Source organism: Mastigoproctus giganteus, chromosome 9 (assembly GCF_048544385.1).
Source record: "Mastigoproctus giganteus isolate SK-2022 chromosome 9, ASM4854438v1, whole genome shotgun sequence".
Lineage (NCBI taxonomy): Eukaryota > Metazoa > Arthropoda > Arachnida > Uropygi > Thelyphonidae > Mastigoproctus > Mastigoproctus giganteus.
Window position 1 is genome coordinate 200850606 of NC_143583.1, and position 26771 is coordinate 200877376.

A 26771-nucleotide genomic window follows, 5' to 3' on the forward strand; every position below is an offset into this window, starting at 1 on the left:
CAGCTGAGAGCTTGATGGGTCCCCATTTTAATACTTTTGAGGGCATCCAATCTACTCTTCAAGCTCTCATAAAGGCCATCACAATGCTGAGTTGGAGCCTCATTTCTTCACACTCTATGCACTTAGCGCACACACACACACAAAGACTCTTGGCTATATCATGTCCTGTTCCAGAAAAGTCCACAAACATTGCTTCAGGCCATGATTCATAGGAGAATCACCCCTACAGTTCTCCCCTGAGCCTCAGCACGCCCGCTGTTTACAGCCCGTTGCTTTGTTGCTCTAGCCTGTGGTGATTTCCATTTAAATTCAATATAATTGAGAATATTACACTTAACTAATACATATGCCATTATGAATGTTGGTCCCTGTCAAAGTGCCTAACAATATGTAAAGACAGATTAGTCTTTTAATTAGTTTTAGAATTTTTAGTTTGATGATAATCAAAATTTTAGCTTATTTAACATGCACAGATTCCCTTGTTTACATATTGAAACATTATTATCATTTTTTGTTTCATAACTAACAAGTAATATTCTGGATATCAAATTAATAATCAAAGCATAAAATTTCATATTTGCATTCTCACACACACACTGAATATTAAGTCTGAAGATTACAATATGTTAGCTAAACAGCTTCTTTAAAGCACAAGGGAGCAAAATATTAACTACTTGCTAACACAAATTGGTTAAAAATAGTCTTATACATATTAATTTCCTGAATACATGTGCAAACATTTGTGCATAAGTGTCTAGAGATATGAAATATTATTAATATTTTCCACAATAAAAACAGAATCACACATATAATTTTCTAACTTTTTCAGTTAAAAAATAATTGGCCAATCCTTAACCAGTACTGAAGTTTAACTATCATCTCTTTATAATATCATAGTCCAGCTGCTATTTTATAAAAACATAATTTTGAGGCCTTGATGCTCTTGTTTGTACAGTGTTCATAAATTTGCATATATTCTAAATTAAGTCTGCCCATTTCTGTAGGTGCCTCTGTAGCCAGGTGGGCAGGAGCAACAGTGCGTAGCACACGCTTCTTGATTAGACCGGGGTTTGAGCCAGTGACCACCAAATACGGAGGATGCGGAAAGGTCAGGGAATGACCACCGCATATCCCCAGAGCAAAATGGCCTTAGTTGCTAATGCTCCTAAAAACCAAATAACAAACAAACAGCCCATTTCTGTGGAGAAAGTCTGGAGTCAGTTCTAATACCCTAGCTGAAACCAAATTAAATACAATTATAAGTTTGTACATATAATACAGATTTTTCATTGTGAATAGTTTAGTTTACTATATGAAAACATACTAACCTGAGCAACTGTAAGCCTTGCTGTCACTGATTTCAGGAAGGCTTGCTGCATTGCTTTAAATCCTTTCAGCCCCTTCCCTTTCTTCTCTGACTTCTCTTCAGTTGTTATATCTTCACTGTTGATAAAAGTGTCTTAATACAGACTTCAAATACTAATAAAGATAACTATAAAATTTCAAAAACATCAAGACTAAATTATGTTGGGACTTTTTTGTTTTCCCAGAAACAAGAGGAGCAAAACTCTCAAAACATAGCTAAAGAAAAAGAAACATAACTAAGAAAAAGAACTTATTCATAATATGTGGAAACATATTATTAAATACTATAACGTGAAAATATACACAAAACCAAAGAGACATATGCACATTTAGCCATACCATTGGCTATAATATGTCTTACAGCTGAAGAAATGCTGTATCTATACTGCTATGGTCATACCCATTTTTATTCTTATATTATTTTAATTTTATTCAAGTTTCCATTTTATTTTCATTTTCTTGGCTTTAACCCTTATCATTTACTAACATTAAAATATCATTACTACCTTCATGACAAATCGGGATTAATAAAGTCATAAATTATATTAATTTTCACAAAATTTCACTATGGAACAAGTATAGGTGGCACAATCACGAACATAGTAATAGCTTCAAAACATATGCAGCCATTTTTTGATTTGAAGAAGAAATGATAAAATATTTACAAAGGAACCCAGCATGTCTGCTGGGTTTCTTTGTAACTATCTATTCTTTATTTAAAATTAAGTTGCTATCTCTCAAACTAATGTCCTTTCTTGCAAGATTACAGCAAAATTAGCCCCCCATCATGTTTATTAAAATAATTTTAAAAAGTTTTATAATTTTATTGTCTATAATGTTACCCCATCATAAGCTACTTTTTCAACTTGCATGGTTAGGCCTATGTACACTGAGCGGAGAGAAATCGTGGAATACCTACCTAGTAATGGTTAGGCCCACCTTTAGCCTAGATAAGGGCAGTCACACGATGAGGAATTGAGTCCACTAGTTCACGAAAGCATTTCACAGATATTCCCATCCATGATTGCTACACCGCTGTCCATAATTCTGTCGCATTCCTGGGTGGAGGATCCAAAGCTCGAAACGGACCTTTCCACAGCATCCAAAGATGCTCCACGGGGTTCACGTCCAGTGAATGGGGAGGTGGTAAAATCTTCAGAATGCTCTTCGAACCATGTTCTAGTCACCATGACTCTGTGGGGAGGTTCACTGTCCTGCTGGGAGAGTCCACTGCCCTGTGAGTGCACGATGACCATGAAGGGATGCAGATGGTCTGCAAGGATGGACACGTAACGTGGACTATTCAGAGATGGATCTAGACCAGGGGTGGGCAACAGCCGGCCCACGGGCCACATCCGGCCCCCCCGGTAAATGCATAAATATAGAAAATCCATACCTGACTACACTCGCCGTAAACGTTCGGCTTAATTCGGTTCAATCGGGAATCGCGGCCAGTACAACAGTAACCAAGTGATTCTACGCAGCGTCAAAGAGTTATTTCCTAATTATTATTGTAGCATCAATCGAACGAAGTTCCTTTGGGTTTGACTTCTTATTGAAAAAAATAATATTGGTGCGAGCTATTTTATGTTTTATGCCTTTTCTAATTATTACAATTTTTAATTTAATATAACTTATAGCCCATAAAATGAGCCAATTAAAAAAAAAAAAAGAAAAATTGATGCCGAATGCCGCATAATTGGACATTCAGATATTTTTTTTAAAAATACATTAATAATTTGGTAATTCAAGTAATATAACATTTTTTAGGTTCTGATTTTTTTTATTAAATCGTTCAATCTATTCTGGCCCGCATCATGATGCGAAAATTTCATTCGGCCCGCATCATGATACGAAAATTTCATTCGGCCCGCTGACGAAAAAAGTTGCCCACCCCTGATCTAGACGTAACTAGGGGTCCCAACGTGTGCCAGTTGAACATGCTACAGGCTATTACCAACGGTCCACCAGTCTGAAAAGACCCTTGTTGACATGACGGGTGCATAGCTTCATGCGGTTTCCACCGGATACGCACCCTCCCATCTGCTTGAAATAACTGGAAACAGGACTCATCGAACCAGTAGACATGTCTTCGTTCATCCAAGGACCAGTGCTGATGTTCTTTCGCCTATCTGAGGTGTAGCGTCCTATGTCGTGGTGTTAACAATGGGATTTTGGTGGATCAGAGACTTCCATAACCTATTGTGGCTAATGATCGCCTGGTCTTGGTGAAGACATTTCTGGCACCTCTCTCATTGAATTCGGCAGTGGTTTGTGCTACTGTCGCTCTCTGGTTGGCTGAAACAATGCGAGCCAGACATCGACGGCCAATTTCATCCACCACCTTTCTCCGCCCACAGCACTGTCTACAATGAGATGTTATTCCAGAAATGGCATATTTCCAATACACTCTTGATAGCACAATTACCGTACCACCTCCATGATAGAGTGACCCACGTGTTGGGCACCCAATATCATTCATCTTTCAAAGTCGGTAACTCACGACATTTATCCATACTGACATCGACTTACCATTTACATGAATGCAGTGTATCTATATACCTGCCAAGTTCGTCCACTAGGTAGACAGCGTAGCATTACCCAGGGACCCCACAAATTCTGTCCTTTCAGTGTAATGCTGGTACAAGGGTCATAGAAACAGATAGTGATTCCACTAATTACTTTTTATTTATGCACTGATATGTACTTATGAACAGAGTTGGTCACCATCAACGTGCCAATCAAAGTGTAAAGACAGTAAATAGTTTTATATCTTGTGTATATATTTTGTACATTAAAACTGATTAATCCATTTTCAGCTTATTTAATACATGTAGATTCATGTCATTACTTATCATGGTCCAACACTATCAATTATATCTTCATATAATTGATAGTGTTGTGTGCATGGTGTAATGTGAATATTTACAGGAATATCAAATTTAGAAATTAAGAACTTTTCTAAAAAGGTAAGATGTATGTACTTCGATCACGTTCGATTTCTACAATGGCAATGGCAACTGCTAAAAGAATAATTTCTATCATAATTTATAATAGCTATAATTACATTATATAACATGTATTATACCACTTCCACTTATGGTGGAAGTGGTATAACCTTTAACACTTTTCTTCTAGTCCCAATGTCAATACTGTGAGGCATGTATTTTTTTAATTGCTACAGCACTCCCATTAAAATGGTTTCCCACTTATATTTCTTTTTGGGTCCAAATGAAAGAATAAATCTGGAGGGAAGAGTATACTGCTATCAGGGGGTGTACTCTTATCCCTCACCCAAAGTATTATGAATTCTGTTTGGATCAGACTGTAAACAAATGAGTTAGAAGAAGCTGTCTAAAATCAAATAGTGGATAAAGTTAACATCCCCCCCCCACCCAGGGTTTTCAGCAATCCTGATAGAAGGGAAAGTTGTGCATGATAAATTCAGTTTTGACTGGACTGTAAACAGAAATATTATTAGGGAAGAAACAGATAAGCAACTCAAAAAAAAAGGTGGCAGTTTATGAAACATTTTCTCAAAAAAAAAAAAAAAAGGTTAATGTACAACTAAAAACTAAATGAAAACATAATTCTCTGTGGAAAATGCAGTTTTGATTGCCATTACAAAAATTCAACACAAAAAAATACATGCACTGTCCTAAACTGGAACATGATTGATTGATTTAGTTTTTAATGGCACATTGGCACCTAAACTGGAACAATCACATATCAGAAAAATACTACTTCCAGCTACTTCAACATTATAAAGAACAGAATTGCCAAAGGTTTGATGTATGTGACCACTATTGCAAATCACTCTCTAACTGACAACGAGCTTCTGCCAGAAAGACTAAGTCAAAATCAGACTTCTGTCATTATCTTTTTTCTCTGTTTCTTTCTTAAAATTTAACAACTAAAATGTGCACATTTTAGGCTGTTATTTTAAAATCAGCCTCTCTATCCAGTTTAGAATATTTAATTTTATAGCCCATAATTTTTTCACATATGCATTTTTCTTTTATAGTTTCTTTAAATTTTATAATAAAAGGCTCACACTGAAATTTAATTCAAACTTAATAGAGATCTTTAGATTTTTTTGCCATTACCACAATGCAAATTAATCTGTGGTAAAACATGCAATTCTGGCTAAAAGTTTTTTATTGCCCTTAAAAATCCTAGTGCATGACCTGACACCGAAGGAGGCAATAATAAAATATATTGTACTGATTAAAGAAACAAATAATATTAAAACTAAGTACCTACTTACCTTTCATCACCCTCTCCATCAGAATAATCATCCTCTCCATTATCCTGGTAGAAGACTGAACATGGTATGATTCTGAAAAAAAAAAAAAAAAAAAAATGAATTTTATCTACTGAACAACTAAAATAATTCACTTATGAACAAATAACTCCACTGTCGAATTTTAGTTTAGCTACTATTTCAGTGCTACAATATAGACAAAAATTTCATTTCTTTCCTGAAAATGACAATGAAAATATATCTGCATGTTTTAATTTTTTTTATGCTACAAACCTGTGAAATTCCAATATTTTACTTTTGCAATCAATAGATGAAGTCATGCAATTTGAAAATATTAAAATAATTATTTATCAATTTACATGGTAGATTCTGCAAATGTGCCTTGTAAAATAAAAACAGATAAATTAAGAACTAATTTTCCAAAAAACAATGGAAGGGGAAGGAGAGTTTATACGCAAGGGCAAGAGGTGTTTATTCATGTGAAAAATGTGTCAATACCGCATATAATTTTTATATGTGAGTGTTTTTAACTGCACATAGATTTTTTGGAAAATGAAGCTAGTGAAGAACTGCTATTAGTTTACAGCCATGTTCTTATTATTATTATTTTTTTTTTTTTATCTTTAATCCTTTTCTTTTTTTTATTATTATTATATTTGATAGTTTTAACTTTTTATTTCATACTATCTTTTATTGTTTTTTGTGAAGAATGTTACATAGAGTAATATTCTATATTCTACACAGCAAGCTCAGCACAAAACACTATTATATTAAATATTATGGTTCTAGTTTTGTTCTTAATTTGTCTACTCTTATATGTACTCCTAACTACCGAAAAAAAAAAAGAAAAACTTTCTAGGCAATGTCTTGATAGCACGTGCTCAAAGTAGAATGCTATGGTGGGCATGCTGGTTTTTGCACTAATTAAAATCACATTAGAATACGAGGGAGAAAGCAAAGTAATCCTTTTTTTTTCCCCCTTTTTTTTTGGTACCAATAACGTACTTTATTTTTCAAAAAATCTACACCATAATTTAGGTTCATATCTCACCTGTACACTAGATTGCTTACGCTGCCCTTCTTGTAAAAGTTTTTCGCTGCTGTTGCCGCCACTGTTTAATGTTTTGGTTGACACTTCTTCCTTCACTTTACTGTCCTTATGGAATTGATGTCTTGCAAGATCATTTCACAGTCTTCCAAAAACATGAAAATCACACAAGGCAACAAAGTTTGACCTGAGGATGCTTAATCATTTCCCAATGCAGTTTCTGGTTGATTGCCACAGTGTGCTGAATTGTGTATGGTCATGCACTACCATGTAACAAAATGACATGATCGGTCAAAAAATATTGGGTCTCTTGTTTTTGATGGCAAATCACAGATCAACTCTGAGGATTTGTGCAACTTGACCTCATGCATTTTAATGCAATAACAAGAAGAAGAATATAATCACTCGAATCACATCATGACTGTTAGTGCTTTAGGTACTTTCAGTGTTAGGCAAAATTTATTCTAAAATACTGAACAAACTGTTTACTTTATTCACAAATTAAAAAATTGTCATTTAAAATGTAATTTTTCTGCTAAGAAGAATAAATTATTTGCTTATTCCTCATTTGTAAGTTAGGAATTTAAAATATGAATATTTTTTATCTGTAAGTTATGAATAAAAAATAAGTTTTTTAATTCCAACCTTAAGAATAAAATTTTATTCTCAACTTCACTTTCAAATGCAATTTTATTTGCAGTGTTATTAAAAGCAATTATTTTCAATGAGCATGGCAATTACAAATTAAAAAAAAAAAAAAAAAAAAAATTTGTCATTACAATTTGAGGAAAGGCAAATTTTCTTTGTTGTTCACCTCAACCATTCGCTTACAGCTGTGACATCCAACCCCCTTGACTCATTTTGTCCCAATTTTTTTTAATACTTAAATAACATGATTGTGTTGTTACATCTAGTCCTCTTCTGTAAATTCACCTTCGGCATAACCCTTTTCTCAAAATATTATTCCACTGGTAGCATGACCAACAGTGGCAAAGGAGAAGTCTTTCAAAGGCAGCAGAAAATAGCAGTAAATTGTACTATTCTTAACAAAAGCATTTTTTTTATTTCTGGATATTTTTCAAGACTATCTAATTCTTGACCTCACCATCAAAATAATGGAACACTTTGAGCTCTACTCCAGGTGACAACAGTTCTGCAGAACTTATTTTGCATTCAATTCCAAAGTCAAAAATTAATTATTCTTGTCTATTCTAGCCTGATGGCAATGGTCAGCTTGTTTAAAATAACATTCATTCATGATACAAGGATTTTGTGAAAGGTAACCATTTATTTTTAAATAAATGGTTACCTTTTATTTAAAAATGGTTTTTACATACCAAAATGCAACAATGGCAGAATTTTCTGATCCAACAGTGCTAAAATTAAAAAGATCATTGAATGGTCAGCTTGTTTGAATAGAGATAACATTCATTCATGATACAAGATTCCGTGAAAGGTAACCATTTATTTTTAAATCTTAGATACCAAAATGCAACAATAGAAGATTTTTCTGATTCGACAGTGCTAAAATTAAAAAGATCATTGAACCTAGTGTTAAATTTTTGGATTCCATCCACTGTACATTATCAACTATTATGAAAACAACTGTAAGAAATCTATTTTTTTATATTGAAAATGCACATTTAAATTTTTTTTTTTAAATAAAACCCTTGGAGCATGGCATAATTTGTTGCTATGGGAAGAAGAATGCAATTCTAAGGCTTAAGCTGCTAAGAATAGCAGAGGATGGTCCCTATGAAAATGAAGATAGTGCATTCTTCATTTATTGGCACTCATGTTGCTTATGCCAGCATTTTTTTGTTTTCACTTGCAAAAATAAAACTCCTGCATTTTTTGGTATTGGTGCTCACATTGTTTACTTAAGCAAGTGTGCATCAACAATTCCAGTTGTTCCTAAAGCACATGAAGATAGCATGCAACAAGATTTAGACAAATTAGGCAAATGAGCTGAGAAGTGGCAATTGAAGTTTAATATTGATAAATGCAAGATAGTTGATATGGGTAGCAGTAATCCAGAATAACATATCAATGTGCTTCTGAGTAGTGCAGACAGGTTGCTAGGACAGCTCATGGGTTCTGTCACTAATATATAGAAATTTCTGACTGCAGGGAGGTGAAGGTGATTATCCTGTTGTATAAAGCAATGGTTAGGCTGCATCTTTAGTAATGCATACAGGTCTGAAGGCCTCATTTTAGGGAGGATATAGATCTGTTGGAACAGGGTGCCAAGAACAGCAATAAGATTAATCAGGGACATAAAAAGGTACTCTTATCAAGAAAGGCTTCAGTTTTGAAAATTGCAGCATATGGAAACTAGACACCTAGTTTCCTATGTAACTTGTGGAACTATGTTTAAGGCTTAAAAGGATCAAGTAAACTAAATGGTGATGGGATCCTTACTCTTTCTTGGGCATTAGGCAATGTACACGGCTGGTGCTAGCATTTGTGGCACCTGAGACAAAACCTTGTAACGGCAACTAATTCATATCGCATCTTAACACACATATATAGGAAATAGTGCAGGGCCGCAATGGCTGATAGTGCACTTTAAAGAAAAAATTGAAATGTAATTTAATATTATTTTAATATAGCGGTCAGCGATGAAACAGCGAACATGGCATTGTTAATAAATAATATTGTATTCTCTAAAGACCCATTCACAATGAAAATTTTGATATTTTATGGAACAATCATAAAATTTTGGTATTTTATGATATAAAATATAAAATTTATCATAATTTTATGATAAATTATTATCATAAAAATAATAATTTGAATTAAAATTTCATTCAAAATATTTTAATTTTTGAAATTTAAATGAAATTTTTAAAAATTTCATTAAATTTTTTCAAATTTTTAATGAAAAATTTTATTTTTAATGAAAGTAAAATTAAATTCTTAAAATTATCATAAAAATAATAATTTGAATTAAAATTTCATTCAAAATATTTTAATTTTTGAAATTTAAATGAAATTTTTAAAAATTTCATTAAATTTTTTCAAATTTTTAATGAAAAATTTTATTTTTAATGAAAGTAAAATTAAATTCTTAAAATTAAGAAGTTAATAACGTAAAATTAACTTCTTAATTTTATATTAACGTAACAAACGTTACCATAAAATTAAAAAGTCATACCAACATTCACAATGGGAACATAAACATGACCATAAACATATTTGGTAACCATGGAAACACAACATGCCCTTCTTTCATACTTCAAAAAATTGATGTTTGCATGATAACGGATGATATAGCTGTGCAGTTTATGGTTATAAATAACACCGAAGCATACATGTTAGGTGTTTTGCATCAGAAAACTTAGAAGTGCAAGCACAGGCAATGGTGGGTTCATCTGATGAACCAGAGAAGGATTCAACAATGGGACTTCCATAACCTCTATAATTGTGTCTTGTTTTAAACCACATAAACAAAAGCATAAAAGTTTGGAGTTTGCAAACTTTCATATTAACGTCTTAAGTGTAACCTTAAACTTTATCTCATGTTAAGTGTAACCTTAAACTTAATCATAAGACTTAAGGTTACACTCAGTCCCAGATTGAGATCCATGACTGAGCGGGCCACTGCAACAAAGAAAAGTCATTGTCATGTTCCTGGAACCATTCCACAGCAATTCGGCCTTTCTGCACCACTGCATTATCCTGCTGGAAGTAACCATCTGACTGAGGATAAACTGTCAACATGAACAGATGCACTTGGTCAGCAACAATGTGGCATTCAGACGTGAATCTATTGGTATCAATGGACCCAATGTGTGCCAAGAAAACATTCCCCACACCATAACACTAGCCCCACCACCTTGCACAGTAGTCGTCAGACATGACGGGTCCATGGATTCATGTTGTTTTTGACAAATTCTGAGCCTTCCATCAACATAATGCACCAGGAACTTCACCTCATCAGACCAAGCAACTGTTTTCCAATCCTCGATAGTCCAGTGCTGGTGTTGCTGTGCCCACAGGAGGCATGCTCTCTTGTTCTTCATTGATAACAAAGGTACACAATGTTGCCATTGGCTGTTGTAGCCCATTCGTGACAAAGTGCGACTAGTGGTCCGTTGCGATATTTTGTTCTGCGCAACAAGGTTATATTGTGGCGCGATGAGCAACATTGTGGACCGTCTGTTTGCTTACACAATTCTAACCATCCTCCTCTGACCTCTCTCATCACCAAGCAATTTTCTTCCATAGGAGTGTTGTTGAGAGGATGTTTTCTGTTCGTTGCACCATTCTCAATACACCCTTGAAACTGTAGTGTGTGAAAAGTTCAGGAGAACTGACGTTTCAGAGATGCTTTGTCCAGCACGTCTTCCACCTATTACCATTCCACGTTCGAAGTCCGTTAGGTCACTCCTTTTCCCCATTCTTGCTACGGTTTGTACGCTTAACTGATACTAGAAAGGTTGTTCTGCTGCATTTATATCCACAACTGCGGTCATGTGACTTGCAACGTTGTGGGACAAACCATTTGTGTGCACAGCAGGGGTGTACCTAATAAAGTGGCAGCACAGTGTATATAGAACTGTCATAAAAACATACTAGTAGGCTCCTATGGGTTGGGTTAGGTTATGAATCTACGTGAGATCGGCATTGATAGGGCAGCCAAATATCTCTAGCATGCAGGTGGCTAACAGCCCAAAACCGGCCCTGCAGTAGCGTATCAGGCAGCACCTATTTTAGGCAGTGCCTGTGACAAGTGCCTCACTTGTACACCCCTAGTGCCAGCCCTGAATACACAAAAGGAAACATCTATTTAAATTGAAAAGGGATGGGTGCAGCATAGATGTGCAGAAACTTGCTTTCGGCCAGATTAAATGATCCTTGAAATAAACTTTGACGTAGTGATGTGAAAATGGGAAATTTGAAAAATTTAAGGATGGATTAGACAAATTATTAGAGGGGATATAGAGATGATGATGGTAGTTTTTTTTTTTTTTTTTGGCTGATGCTGTATAAGCTTACTTCCTTACATCATTTGCCACTACTAATACTATTGTTATATGTATTGATTTATCAACTTCTGCTTCTTTTTATTTCCTTCTTCTCTTTCTTCATTTGTAAATATCCACAAATATCCCTGCAAAAATAAGATTTTGTACTTATGTTATTTCATTTTTAGGGGCATTAGCAACTAAGGCCATATCCGGGGATATGCGATGGTCATTCCCTGACCTTTCCACATACTCTGTATTTGGTGGTCACGGGCTCAAACCCCGGTCTAATCAAGAAGCGTGTGCTATGCACTGCTGCTCCTGCCCACCTGGCTACGGAGGCACCATTTTGTACATATAAAGAGACAATAACAGAAGTCACATACTTAAACTGAGTTATGTAAATAGCATTCACAGATAATGCTGAATTAAAAACATCTACAGAGCTTCATGACAAAAATGTCACTAATTAAACACTGCTAAAAAAATAAATCATAGAACAGTGTGAAGGATGTGAATTAGCTCACCCTACTGTGGAATAGCCCTTATCTCCTATACCTCTTGATGTAAGACTCTGGAGCACAAAGTCACAATGTAGACCTGGTCCTTCACAGGGAAAGTAAACCTGGAAAATATAAAATTTCTTGAATTAAATCTGGAATGGAACTGCTCAAATTTACCTATGATACCACCTAAGTTCTACAAAAATAGATTCAGTCAGCTAAGTAAAAAAATAAATGAAAATATACAATCCATAAAATATCAAAATTGACAAAAAAAAGTTTTAAATATTTATTATCCTATTTTCACATCATTGAATTGGCAGCATAACAATTCAGCAACACTTCAAGATATGCCGTAGTGTTTCGTGTTTTCCCCTGTTAGCCTGGTTTATTTCTTAAGCAATTTCTACATTACCTGAATGTAATGTCTAAATTACTTGAATGTAGGCATTATACAATGTAAATTCTCATTTTATTTTGTTGAAAATATAAATAATTATAGATATCTTGCATGTATGTGTAAAATTCCATTTTTATATCATGAATTTTTATATTTATTTATGTTGATGTACTCTATTATACTTGTACACTATCAAAACTGTTCCTGAATACATATTTGTTAACAATTTTTCCCTCACGTTTTGAACTTAAGACAAATAATACATCATTCAAAAGGTCCTTATGAGGAATCCAATTTATAATAACCAGAATAAGATTAAAATTTTCTTGCAAAACCAATACACACCACATTTAAAATAACTTGAATGTAGTTACATACAGTGTGTCTCAAAAATATTGGTACAAACATTTAGGGGAGGTAGGTAACATCTAAAGGAATGTGAATTGCATAGGAACCCATAACCGGAAACATCATGGGAAAGTAGTAGCAGAGGCACAAGAAGCAGAGCCAGGTGGGAAGGAGCAGCAGTGCGTAGCACACGCTTCTTGATTACACTGGGGTTCGAGCCCGTGACCACCAAATACGGAGGATGCGGAAAGGTCAGGGAATGAACATCGCATATCCCTGGAGCAATATGGCCTTAGTTGCTAATGCTCCTAAAAACCAAACAACAACAAGAAGCAGAAACGACACAAGACAGTAATTAGTGGCAAACATTTATTTGACATAATATTAACAATGGAGTACGAGACGGATACATTTCATGATGTTACAACAGATGCTCGAAGGTTCCACCATGAGACGCGATGCATGCGTGACACTGACGCAGCATGGATTGGCGGACACAGTCGAACACACCTGGAGTTTCTTTGACAGTAGCAGCAGCGCAGATGAGTCTCGCCACGAGATCCATTTCCGTCTCCACAGGCGATTCATACACAATAGATTTGAGTGCCCCCCCACAGAAAGAAATCAAGGCTCAATAAATCAGGTGAGCGTGAGGGCCAGGCAACGGGTCCACCATAGCCAATCCATCGATGCCCAAAACGCCTGTTCAAATGGTCATGAACACACGTTCCATAATGGGCAGGCGCCCATCGTGTTGAAACCAAATGTTGCGTCTCACATTTGCTGGAACATCGTCATGTAACCCTGGTAGAACTTGTTCAAGAAAATCCGATATTTAGCGGATTTCATGCGGGATGGTAACAGGTATGGGCCGACTAAGCAGTCACCGACCATACCTGCCCATACATTTATTGCGAAGCAATGTTGTGCCGCATGGGGGCGCACACCGTGTAGGTTGTCGTGAGCCCACACACGACCATTGTGCTGATTGAATAAGCCTCATCAGTGAACAAAACATAGGCTGGAAAATTCAAGTCTTGAACACTTTCTTGGAGAAACCACTGGGCAAAAGCCACACGTGCAGGATTTTTTTGGTAGTTGTTGGCGCATTGGCTTCTGTGGCCATAATGCACCTCCCAAGGTTTTTGCAGTCCTTTGATACAAGCCCGAGGCGGGATTCGAACTCGCGACCTTTGGGTTGCTAGGCAGGCACTTTACCCACCCGGCTAGCCCGGTCGGCACGTGCAGGATGATCTTGGGGGAACAGTAACTGAACCCTTTGGAGATGAAAGGGGTGTAAGGAATCGTCGTGCCAGACACGCTGTACACTGCAACAAGACATTCCTAAAGCAGAGGCACGTGTGCTGGTAGTAGCATTATTCTGGACGGCATTCAACACACTTTCTTCCATGGCGGGAGTTCGCGTCGAATGTGGTCTGCCTACACTACTCCTGTTACCTCTAAATGACCCATAATCGCACAAATTTTGATGCACACGTGCAAACAAACGGTGGTCCGGTACATGTCTGTCTGCGAAGCGTTCTCCATAAATTCATTGAGCGGCTCATCCATTGCCCTCTGCTAATCCATACACTAGGTGCATGTCTGCCAGCTCACAGTTCGTATATCGATGCATGCTCTTCATGCAGCGACTACTGTTTGAATGAGTAAACCAGAAATTTTCGCTCTCGCGAACTGATGAACAGTGCCGTCTACCGACTTATGGTGACATTTCCGGTTATGGGTTCCTATGCGATTCACATTCCTTTAGATTTTACCTACCTCCCCTAAACGTTTCTACCAATATTTTTGAGACACCATGTATAAACAAATCTCATTAGCAGTTGTCTGAAATTCTGTGATCTACTTAACTAGATCACAGAACCCAGCATATGTCTGATAAGAGTAAAATTACTGCTTTGCACATGTGTACTGCATTTTATAAGTTTAATAAAGAATATTAAACTTACAATTATATTACTAATCTTAACATTTGCTGATATACATTGTAAAAACGCTATGAATACAGTCAACTTTTCAAAAATATTTTATTACTAAATTAAAAATGAGTAATTAATACTGTTCAATAAATTAAAATCAGTAGTCGGTAATGAAAAAGGCTTAAAACTAACTATAAGTCACACACACATAGTTCTTTGTGCTGTGCAGACAGGCTGCTAAATTCGTGGGGGTTCTATCAATGGTATACAAGAACTTTGTAGCAAGATCAGGAAACATCCTCACTTTAGAAAGGACAAAGGAAAGGTGCAAAAAAGAACAGTAAAATTAGTGGAGGCAATCAGGGGTATTATGATTTATGGGTATTATTATAAATTTTGCCACTTACCATCTTCAATCAACATTACACATATATAATCCAACAAATTCAGCCTCATGGTTTACATAGTATAGGTCAGTAGTTAATTAGTTTACTTGGTTCAAGTTTATTTCATTGCTGTTATACTCCCACCACCAATCAAGTTAATTAGAATACACTTACATATTATTCCCCTGCAATTAACCTTTAGGGTTTAGGTTTACTTTATGCAACACCATTAGTACACTAAGTTCAAGATTAAATCTGACCTTTCCCTAAACTATAAAACTCTCCTCACATCCTCACTTTGCAAGCAAACTTGGAGGAGACCTGTTACTTGTTAAAGTGAATGTTTCCATCATTAAGCATAGTTCTCTTATGTATTTTAGTTGGATACACATCAATTCATTGTATGAGACAATTTGGCACATTACAGTTTCCTGAATTATGATTAATCTGATGAAAGACAGTTTTGAGGGTATGTCAATTCAGTGAATATTATGAAGTAGTGAATTCATTGCATTAAAAATGCAAAAGAATTTTTGATTAAATTTTATAATAAATATTTTTATTATATACCGCATAAGATATTTACTGTATATTTCAGCTCTCTCTCTCTCTCTCTCTCTCTCTCTCTCTCTCTCTTTCATTTATATAGGAGTCATTCTATTGTAATGGTAAGATAAATCACCCCACTGACCAAACTGATGTTCTAAATATCTCTGTTGCTTTTCTTTATTTTTAAGGTACCCCTAGGGATATTGCTTCCCCCAGTTGTCACCACTGTGCAATTTATTATAACATGTAAATTAATAAAAAAGCATATAATTACAATGTGAATTACAGCACTAACCTGGTAAAACGTTTCATCTTTTGTGAGCACCCACACAGCTTCATTAATACCAATAAGTTCAAGGACTTCTTGCAGCAACTGCAAAGATGAATTATAATAAAAAAAATAATAATTTAATTATAATAAAAAACATTATTAAATAGCATCTAACATAAAACTCATTTTTTTTTGCTATTATACTTGATTTTCAAATACAAGAACTCCCCAACTTATGTAAGGGTTGCGTTCTGCGGAATGCTATGTAAGTTGGATTTTACATAAGTCGGGAAACTTCCCCCATGCTTGTGCAGCACTCACAACTGTGCTCGCTGAATTGATTGAATCGAAAAAGAAATGTTCAATCAACATGTAAATAGAATTATTTATTGTATTTATTCAATTTTTTATCTCATGTGCAGGAAAAATTACAAAAGCGTGCAATTTAAGAAAATTTCAAAATTATAAAATTACAAAAAAAAAGAGAGGAGACAGGCATAATTCAGTAAGTTTTACCTCTCGAGCATCGTTGCCAGAATCAATTTCTTCAGTTGATAAGTACGCCGCTGCGGAGGTTGAGGGCTGTGGAAATTAGAAGCCACTCAACCTTACAAAAGAACATATTAATGAATGACTGGACGGTGGCTTTTTTCTTTTCTTTGTAGCAAGCAAGCATATCATTGACCCCTTTTTTTAACTTTTAAGAATCGTTCGCTGTCAGGATCCATCTTCTCAAACCTTGCCATTGCCGATGCAATTTCACGAAATGCCATCGCCATCTCTCTGGTGATGAAGCGTCTCGGCTCCTCATTTGATTCATCTTGAGCTTCTTCAGCATTTTCTTCTTTCACTATCGCTGCCTGCAAGTCAATAAGTTCTTCGTTAGATAATTCCTTCTCTTCTTCCTCTATTAACTCCTCCACGTCTTTGGCATCAACCTCCAAATGAAGTAGCTCTGCAACCTTTACAATCTTATCCGTAACCTCTTCATATTATTCATCTTTTTCAAACCCTTCAAAGCCTTTTACGTACCGTGGGCATATTTTCTTTCATGTGCCATTTAAACAACTTTTAGTAATTTCCACCCAGGCCATGTTTAAGATGGCGGGGTAAATATTGTAAGATTTCCAAAAGTCTCTCAACATAAAATTTTTCTCATCGTCTACTGCAGACAATGCCTGAGCAAATGTTGCGCATAAATAGTATGCTTTTAAATTCGAAAAAACACCCTGATCCATAGGTTGGATAAGTGAAGTCATGTTTCGCGGTAGAAATATGACTCTCACATTCGAATTGAAATCTGATAGAAGCAAAATCGTGAAAGGAATGTCGTTGTCTTTACAATATTTTTCAACCTTGGGTATGAAGTAGCATTTAAACCAATTCTCAAAGAGAGATATTGTTATCCATACTCTCTGGTTCGATCAGAAATGCACAGGTAGGGTAGCTTTATTGATACCCTTAAATGTACGAGGATTTCCAGAATGGTATACAAGCAGTGGTTTTAATCTGTAATCTTCTGCTGCATTAGCCCCAAGCAAGAGCGTGGCCCTATCTTTTGATGCCTCGAAACCTGGCGTTGTATTTTCCTCTTTGGCAATGTATGTTCGATCTGGCATTTTTTTCCAATACAGAGCAGTCTCATCAACGTTAAAAATTTGCTGCATTGAATAGCCTTCATCAATAATTTTTTCCAACACATCACAAAATTTCTCTGCAGCTGCAGAATCAGCACTGGCGAATTCACCGCATACTTCAACATTGTCAAAACCAGCACGATGCTTGAACCTATTAAACCATTCATTGCTTGCCACGAACTTGGGTTGGAGTTCGCCGTACTTATCGTTAATATCTTTATAAATACTTGTTGCTTTTGCTTGAATGGTCATTAGACTCAGGGGCACTCGCTTCTGAATCTGATTTTCCATCCATATTATTAACAGCTGTTCCATCTTCGATATAGCACCTGAACGCTGTTTTGTGATCACTGATAATCTTGAATGCACTGATCCTTTGACATGTTCTTTTATATGCGCACTGTCCTATAAAACAGTATTCACTGTTGAAGCAACAAGACCTAATTCCCTTGCAATAGATGACAAACTTTGTTCTGCTTTATACTTCTTAATCATTTTCATCTTTAAACGAATTTTGTTTCGTTTCCTGGCACTACCACCACTTGCAGTTTTCATTAGTTCCTTTCCCTTCATCAGTGTAATACGTAAATAGGAATGAAGAGAAGTTTCTGAAAATTTGTTTTTTTTATATGATTTAAGATTTCAACAAAGGGGAACACATTTCACCATAATAGCATAAAAATTCATAACGAGTTGCCATGATATTGAACTACTTCGAATAAGTAACGCTTCACCTAAAAGAGAAAACTAATAGTAGTAGTAGTAGTAGTAGTAGTGGCATGTGATGCAAGAAAGCAAATGTATGAGCTTATGCAGCATCAGCCAAAAAAAAAAAAAAAAAATCACACCATTCCCTCCAAATGCCTGTCCAGTTCCTCCTTAAATTTATTCAACCTATCAACTTCCACAACGACAGATGGAAGTTTGTTCCAGCAATTAACCACCCGCTAGCTAAAGGAAAATTTCCGCACATCTATTCTACATCTGTCCTTTCTTAATTTGAATTTATGCCCCCTTAGGTTCGTAATCTGAACAAGTGGAAGGATCCCATTACAATTCAGTGTGCTCAACCCATTCAAGGCCTTATATACCTCAATCAGATCACCGCGCAGGTGCCTAGTCTCCAGCCACTGCAATTTGCAGAACTTAAGCCTCTCTTGGTAAGAGGATCCCTTCATTCCCCTCACCAATCTTGTTGCCCTTCTCTGTACACACTCAAGTAAATCTACATCCTTCCTAAAATGAGGCCTCCAGACCTGTACGCAGTACTCAAGCCGTGGCCTGACCATTGCCTTATACAGAGGGATAATCACCTCCTTTTCCCTGTTAACAAAATTCCTACATATCATTGACAAAACCCCATGACCTGCCCTGGCAGCCTGTCTGCATTGCTCAGAAAACTTCATATCTGCCTGCACAATTACTCCCAGGTCTTTTTCATTTTCTACCGCCTTAAGTGTAGTACCACACAGTTGGTACATTTCTCTGGGGTTACTTCTACCCATATGTAGTACTTTGCATTTGTCAAGGTTAAACTTCAGTTGCCACTTCTTAGCCCATCTGCCCAAATTATCTAGATCCTGTTGCAGTAGCACGCTGCCATTACTGTCATTAACAACCCTGCCAACCTTTGTATCATCTGCAAACTTCGACATTAAGCCTGATATACCTTCATCAATATCATTGATAAATATACAAAACAACAGTGGACCTAACACCGAACCCTGTGGGACTCCACTAATAAAATTAGTCCAAGAAGAGCAGCACCCATTGATTACCACCCTCTGTCTTCTAGCACTTAACCATCCTTTTATCCATTGTAGCAACTTACCCTTAATACCATCTGCTCCAATTTGTACAATAGTCTTCCATGTGCAACAGTGTCAAAAGCTTTCCTGAAATCCAAATATATGATATCAAAATTATTTTTCGCATCCAGTTCCTTTATAACCACATCATAATATCCTATCAAATTTGTCAGACAAGACTTTCCCTTAACAAACCTATGCTGTGTCTGAATTATTGCTGCAGTCTTGTCTAGATGATCCTGCAATGCATCTTTCACCAGCGACTCCATTATTTTACCCAGAAAAGAAGTTAAACTAACTGGTCTGTAATTACTCGTGTCACTCTTCGATCCCCCTTTGTGAATTTGGGATACATTTGCACATCTCCAGTCCGTGGGAACCTCCCCTGAGTCCAAGGATGCTCTCATAGTGTGAGTTGAAGGAATTACTGTTCCTTTCATTCTTCTACACTGTTTCTTTTCCACTCCTACTATTACTTTCCCTCTACCTTTTTGCTTTTCTAAGTCTAATAGAGACAAGTGGATAGTCGAGTTATTATCCCACACATATACAAAATAGCCCTGAAGCGGTGCCATCTGGGTGGTGGTATCCACTGAGAATAAGTAACATTAGTCTTCTCCTTTAGGTAAAGCATTACTTATTCAAAGTAGCGCAATATCGTCGCAACTCGTTGTGAAGGTATTCACGATATGAGATATAACTTAAAACGATGCCGCATCCCTTTGCAAATATTTTGCTCATTTAAAATTGGCTGTGTATTAATGATGCATTTGCACTTAACTTATACATAGTCTAGACTTTATCGCAGCCTGAGGCATAAGCCCTAAACGCATTATAGTAATGGCAAATACTATTATACTAAGGCAGTCTGATGGTATTTGCCATTCAGCCACATCAGTGGATCCTGTATAGACGAAAAACCTAGTTCAGTGTACACTGTTCATTATTTCTGAGTCTTTAAATTCAGGGTTTACTGTATAATCATAAATAACATATACAATTTTTATTTGGCTATCTTCCCATCTCTGATTTCCTGTACCCCTGTTTTGAATACTTTTCATCAACATTTCATTTAAAAAGTGGAAATATGTAAATAATGGGTACACGTTAGCCTCAAATTAGTCTCTTTTGCACTGACTTGAAAAATCATGCTTTTGAAAACATGAAGAAAAATTCCAAAACAAGACAACAAGAATAACCACTCTTTATATTTCAGATGCTTTGAAAATACTATAATGTTTTATTATTTTGCATTGTCTTCAAAATTGTGCATTTAATAATTCTTCAACATAATTCATATGCAAACACCTGCTAGTACAACTACCTGAAGGCACTTCTGTATTTTACAGGATGTTTAATAACATGTAGGCTGTACCTTCAAAATAAATTCAAGAACATGAAAAAAGTTTATATAAACATATGCCCTAGATCAATTCAGGTGCTGTGAAAATGGAGCTTTATTCAAACCAAGAAATGACAGATATACATCTCATATATGGACCTGTTGAGCATAATGAAAAAATGAAGCCACAGCCAGATATCTGTATGCAGAAAGGTTTCTGAATCATCATCTGCTAAATAAGAGACCTTTCAGAGACTACACAAGCATGCTTGGGGACAGAGGATCATTTAACAAGCAAGTTTCATATGTTAGCAGACCAAACAGTTAGGTTAGAGGAGCAGATTCTGAATTGTGTGGAGGAAAATACTAATAACTGCACTCAAAGGATAGAGACAGAAGCAGTAGAAACCATATGGAAAAGTTTATGGAAACAAATGGCTTTCCAACATATATCCATATAACGTTCAAAGATTAAAAGGCCTTACTGAAGCCAACTCCATACATTATCCAAGACCTCAAAAAAATACTATTTTCTTTTTCATTATTATATCTTAACAGCTATGATACAATAATGGTATTTTTCCATTAGCACATCATAGCTTTTATGTGAACTAATATTATACATTCATTAATTGTTTTAAATTTAAATTAAACCATTATGAATATGTCTGACAATTTACTACATATTTAATTTGACCTAAATTCCAATAATATCTGGAAATCAAATAATGAGCCACATTGACTTCATGACACGATGCTATGGTTTTGCAGGCATCGTGTCATGAAGTCAATTGTGAAAGATGTTATGTGGCTCATTATGTGGTATAAATGCATTAGTCATGGTGAATTAGATGCTTATCCATTCCTTCATAACTTTGTGGTCAAATCACATTCTGATAATGTTGCATAGCAAACTATGAAGGAGCAACTGGAAAGCTTGAAGAGAGGTCTTTGTAAGTACCTCCCTAAACTGGACAATAGTTTTCTGTGGATAAGAAACCCTTTCTTCGTTGATGTCCAAATATTGCTAAATAACCGCTCAGCTTCAGAAAAAAACCTGCACTTGAAGTTTGTTCAGTTGGCTTTGTAAGAACAGCATTTCAACAAAAGACACTGACATCGTTTTGGTTGAAAATTCTTTCTCAGTACTTTGCTCTATCAGACAGAGCAGTGAATTATCTTCTCTTCCTCATCTCATAATTTGTGAGCTGAGATTCTTGACATTGGTTGGCATTAAAGATGAAAAAATGAAGTTTTAAAAGATGCAGTTCCACATTGACAACTCTTTTTCATTTTTTTTTTCTTCCTGGTATGTATAAATTTACATTTAAAACTTAATAATAATGTGGTTTCACAACTTAGAAGTTAAATTTGATATAACTGGGAGGGAGGGAGGTAGGGAAGGAGAGATGTGCTGATTCTGAAAGTGGTATACAAATGTTTTGGTTTGGGCAATGTGAATATATATTTTAAAGACAATTAATAACATAATACTATTTACACTGAGTGGACAGAAATCATGCGATACCTACCTAGTGACGGGTAGACCCACCTTTCACCCAGATAAGGGCAATCACACAGCAAGCCATTAAGTGGAGGATCCAAAGCTCAAATGGACCTTTCTAGAGCATCCTAAAGATGCTCCACAGAGTTCATTTCCAGTGAATGGGGAGGCCATACCATGGTAGTAAAATCTGCAGAATGCTCTTCAAACCATGTTTTAGTCACCACGGCTCTGTGAGGAGGCACATTGTCCTGCAGGAAAAGCCCATTGCCCTGCGGGTGAACAATAACCATGAAGGGATGCAGATGGTCTGCAAGGATGGACACATAACCTGAACCATTCAGAGATGCATCTAGATATACCAGAGGTCCCAACATGTGCCAGTTAAACATGTCCAAGACTATTACCGACTGTCCACCTGCCTGAACAGTTCCTTGTTGACATGATGGGTGCACAGCTTCATGTGGTTTCCAACAGATATGCACCCTTCCATCTGCTCGAAATAACTGGAAATGGGGCTCATCAGACCAGAAGACCCGTCTCCAATCATCCAAGGTCCAGTGCCGATGTTATTTCACCCAGTTGAGGCATAGAGTCCTATGTCGTGGTGTTATCAATGGGACTCTGGTGGGTCGGTGGCTCCCATAACCTATTGCAGCTAATGATTGCCTAGTGGTCTTGGTGAAGACGTTTCTGGAACCTCCCTTGTTGAAGTCGGCAGTGATGTCTGCCACTGTTGCTCTCCGGATGGCTGAAACAATGCAAGGCAGATGTCAATGGCCAGGTTCATCCTCACCTTTCTCAGCCAACAGCGCTGTCCAGGATGAGATGTTATTCCGGAAATGGCGTATTTCTGATACACTCTTGATACTGACGAACGGGGATAGTGCAATTTCTGTACCACCTCCAAGATAGGGTGACCCATACATTGGGCAACAACTATCATCCCTCTTTCGAACTCAGTTAACTCACAACATTTATCCATACTGATATTGAATTACCATCTATGTGAATGCAGTGATGCAGCATACTTATATACCTGCCAAGCAGTGGATTCATCCATTAGCAAGAGGGATGACAGCGTCGCGTTGCCCAGGAACCAGGTATCCCATGAATTCTGTCCTTTCAGTGTATTTTTAATGCGATACCATCATTCCAATAGTTGTTTCTCTGCTACAGACAATCCCTGAATAATTTTTTCTCCCGCACTGAGGAGTGATCTTTATTTGTAGTATGCTTGAAGAAATTTCTGCAATGTATAGCATCAATCTGAAGATTCTACAGAAGAACTTGCATCCTCTTTTGGCAAAATTTAATTGCTATATTAAATTTAACAGATTGGCATATGGATATCTGCTTTCTAATTTTAAACCATTATTAAACACACGCAAACAAGTTTGTTATATATAATGATTAAATTTAAAATGTACTTTATAAAATAAAATTATTATAATCAATTAATAATAACAATATAAATAAAATATATAATGCATGCTTTGAATTCTTAGTTAACCTTTTCCAATGATCTGTCATCCTGCTGGTTTTTCTTTTTTGGATCATTTTCATCACTTTTGGCAGGGGTAGATATAATGTGGAGTCCTTGATTATTTGACTGGTTTCTACGATTCTCTTCATTATTGCTTTCTCGTCCGAGATTTTGGTTTGCTGTATAAAAATGAAAATTGCTAATTGTATATGAAATTTTGTAATAAAATATAATTAATTTAACTTTATAATGCAACAGAATAATCAGGCCACATAAGCACAGCCAGTTTGAAAGTTTTAAGTTTGAATCCTTTTGAAAGTACAATATAAAAATTTACACGATGTCACTTTTTTTGCTAATATGAAGTATAAATATACACATTTTTAAGCTGATGTAATGAACAGAAAAACACTATTCATTTGTTGTGATTAGTTTATTTCCTTGTGAAATTAACTAATCTCACTGGAGAGTGCATTTTGAAAACTTATATAACCAAGGAGATTTATGCGGAAAGCAGAATAAATTCCATTTTGCACATAAATCAATAAACTCCTTAGTTATAAAAGTTTATTACTGCATCCAAAATTCAAACACTGATAAAACAATGTTTAAAGTTTTGAGTGCAGCTCTATACACAAAGAATATTTTTAATAGTTTTAAATCATCACATCACAATATTTTAAAAATTAATGAGGGCATTATTATTAGTTATAGCAGATCCATATTTTGTTGCCATTGTGGACCCCAAGAAGTGCTAACAAAAATTACACAAATGATCACATAATAATGCTACTGATAATATCACAAATTTTTCCAGTTAGGTAGTAAGAGAACATACTTTCATCATAGTTGGCCTAATCATATGTTATGTCATCCACCTGCCATCAACCTTTTTTGGTTAGAATTAGCATTGATGCATAACGATGCAATAAAGCAAGTTTATACAGCATCAGCCAAAAAAAAAACCTTCCTAATTTACACATCCAGTCACTCCAAATGTTTGTCTAGTAGAGCCTTAAATTATGTTTAAGCTATCGACTTTCACAACAACAGATGGAAGTCTATTCCAGCAATCAACTACCCACTGGCTAAAGGCAAATTTCCGCACACCTATTCTACAACTGTCTTTCCTCAGTTTGAATCTGTGCCCTCTCAGGTTTGTAATCTGAGCAAGCGGAAGAATCCTATCAGCATTGAGCCTGCTCAAACCATTGAAGGCCTTATAGACCTAAATCAGATCACCTCAGAGGTGCATAGTCTCCAAGCATTGCACCTACCAGAACTTAAGCCTTTCTTGGTAAGAGAACCCCCTTTGTTCCTCTCACCAATCTTGTTGCCTTTCTTTGTATTCATTCTAGCAACTATACATCCTTCCTAAATTGAGGCCTCCAGACCTGTATGCAGTACTAAAGGCGTGGCCTAACCATTGCCTTATACAAAGGAATAATCACCTCCTTGTCTCTGCTAGCAAAATTCCTATATATCATTGACAAGACTACATGATCTGTTCTGGCAGCCTGTCTCCACTGCTCAGAGAACTTCATATCTGACTGCACAATTACCCCCAGATCTTTTTCATTCTCCACTTCCCTGAGTGTAGTACCACACAGTCGGTACATTTCTCTTGGCTTACTGCTACCCATATACAGTAATTTGCATTTGTCAACGTTAAACTTCAATTGCTACTTCTCAGTCCATCTGCCTAACTTTTCTAGATCCTGTTGCAGTAGCATACTGTCTTTACTGTCATTAACAACACTGCCAACATTTGTATCATCTGCAAACTTGTACATTAAGCCTGATATACCTTCATCGATTTCACTGATAAATACACAAAACAATGATGGGTCCGGCACCTGGAAGACTCCACTAATAACATTAGTCCATGAAGAAGAGCATCCATTGATTACCACTCTCAAATTTTATCAAATTTTTGATTACCATTATCAAAAGCTTCAGGAAAGCTTTTGATACTGTTGCACATGGAAGACTGCTGTACAAATTGGAGAGGTATGGCATTAAGGGTAAGCTGCTACAATAGATAAAATGATGGTTGAGTGGGAGACGACAGAGAGTGGTAATCAATGGACACTGCTCTTCGTGGACAAATGTTATTAGTGGAGTTCCCCAGGGTTGGGTGTTGGGCCCATTGTTGTTTTGTATATTTATCAATGATATTGATGAAGGTATATCAGGTTTAATGTCCAAGTTTGCAGATGATACAAAGGTTGGCAGGGTTGGTAATGACAGTAAAAACAGCATGCTACTCCAAATGGATCTAGATAAGTTGGGAAAATGGGCTGAGAAGTGGCAAATTAAGTTTAACATTGACAAATGCAAAGTACATATGGGTAGCAATAACCTAAGAGAAAAGTACCAACTGTGTGGTACTACACTCAGGGAAGTGGAAAGTGAAAAACACCTGGGAGTAATTGTGCAGTCAAATAAGAAGTTCACTGTGAAGTGCAGATGGGCTGCCAGGGCAGGTCATGGAGTCTTGTCAATGATATATAGGAATTTTTCTATCAGGGACAGGGATGTGATTATCCCATTATACAAGGCAATGGTCAGGCCATACCTCAAGTACTGTGTACAGGTCTGGAGGCCTGATTTTAGGAAGGATGTAGAGTTGCTAGAATGAGTACAAAGAAGGGAAACAAAATTGGTGAGGAGAACAAAGGGGTGCTCTTACCAAAAAAGCCTTAAGTTCTGCAAATTGTAGCACCTGCGAGGTGATCTGAGGTGTATAACGCCTTGAATGGGTTGAATAAGCTGAATGCTGATGGGATTCTTCCTCTTGCTCAGACTAAGAACCTGAGGGGACACAGTTTCAAATTGAGGAAAGATAGTTGTGCAGACATTTGCCTTTAGCCACCGGGTAGTTGATTGGGGAAACAGGCTTCCATCTTTTGTTGTGGAAGCTAATAGCCTAAATAAATTTAAGGCTGAG

At 36.3% G+C, this 26771-nt stretch overlaps 1 protein-coding gene across 1 annotated transcript in view; it reads right to left on the reverse strand.

The window, feature by feature from the left end:
- Positions 1–26771, reverse strand: part of LOC150081024 (uncharacterized) — a 136719-nt gene that overhangs the window by 25894 nt on the left and 84054 nt on the right. Inside the window, exons 2-6 of the mRNA XM_090380983.1 lie at positions 23849–24000; positions 16069–16146; positions 12175–12272; positions 5633–5704; positions 1329–1443 (exon numbers count right to left, since the gene is read on the reverse strand). Coding sequence (XP_090237109.1) covers positions 1329–1443; positions 5633–5704; positions 12175–12272; positions 16069–16146; positions 23849–24000 — 515 coding nt within the window. The remainder of the gene's footprint in view (positions 1–1328; positions 1444–5632; positions 5705–12174; positions 12273–16068; positions 16147–23848; positions 24001–26771) is intronic.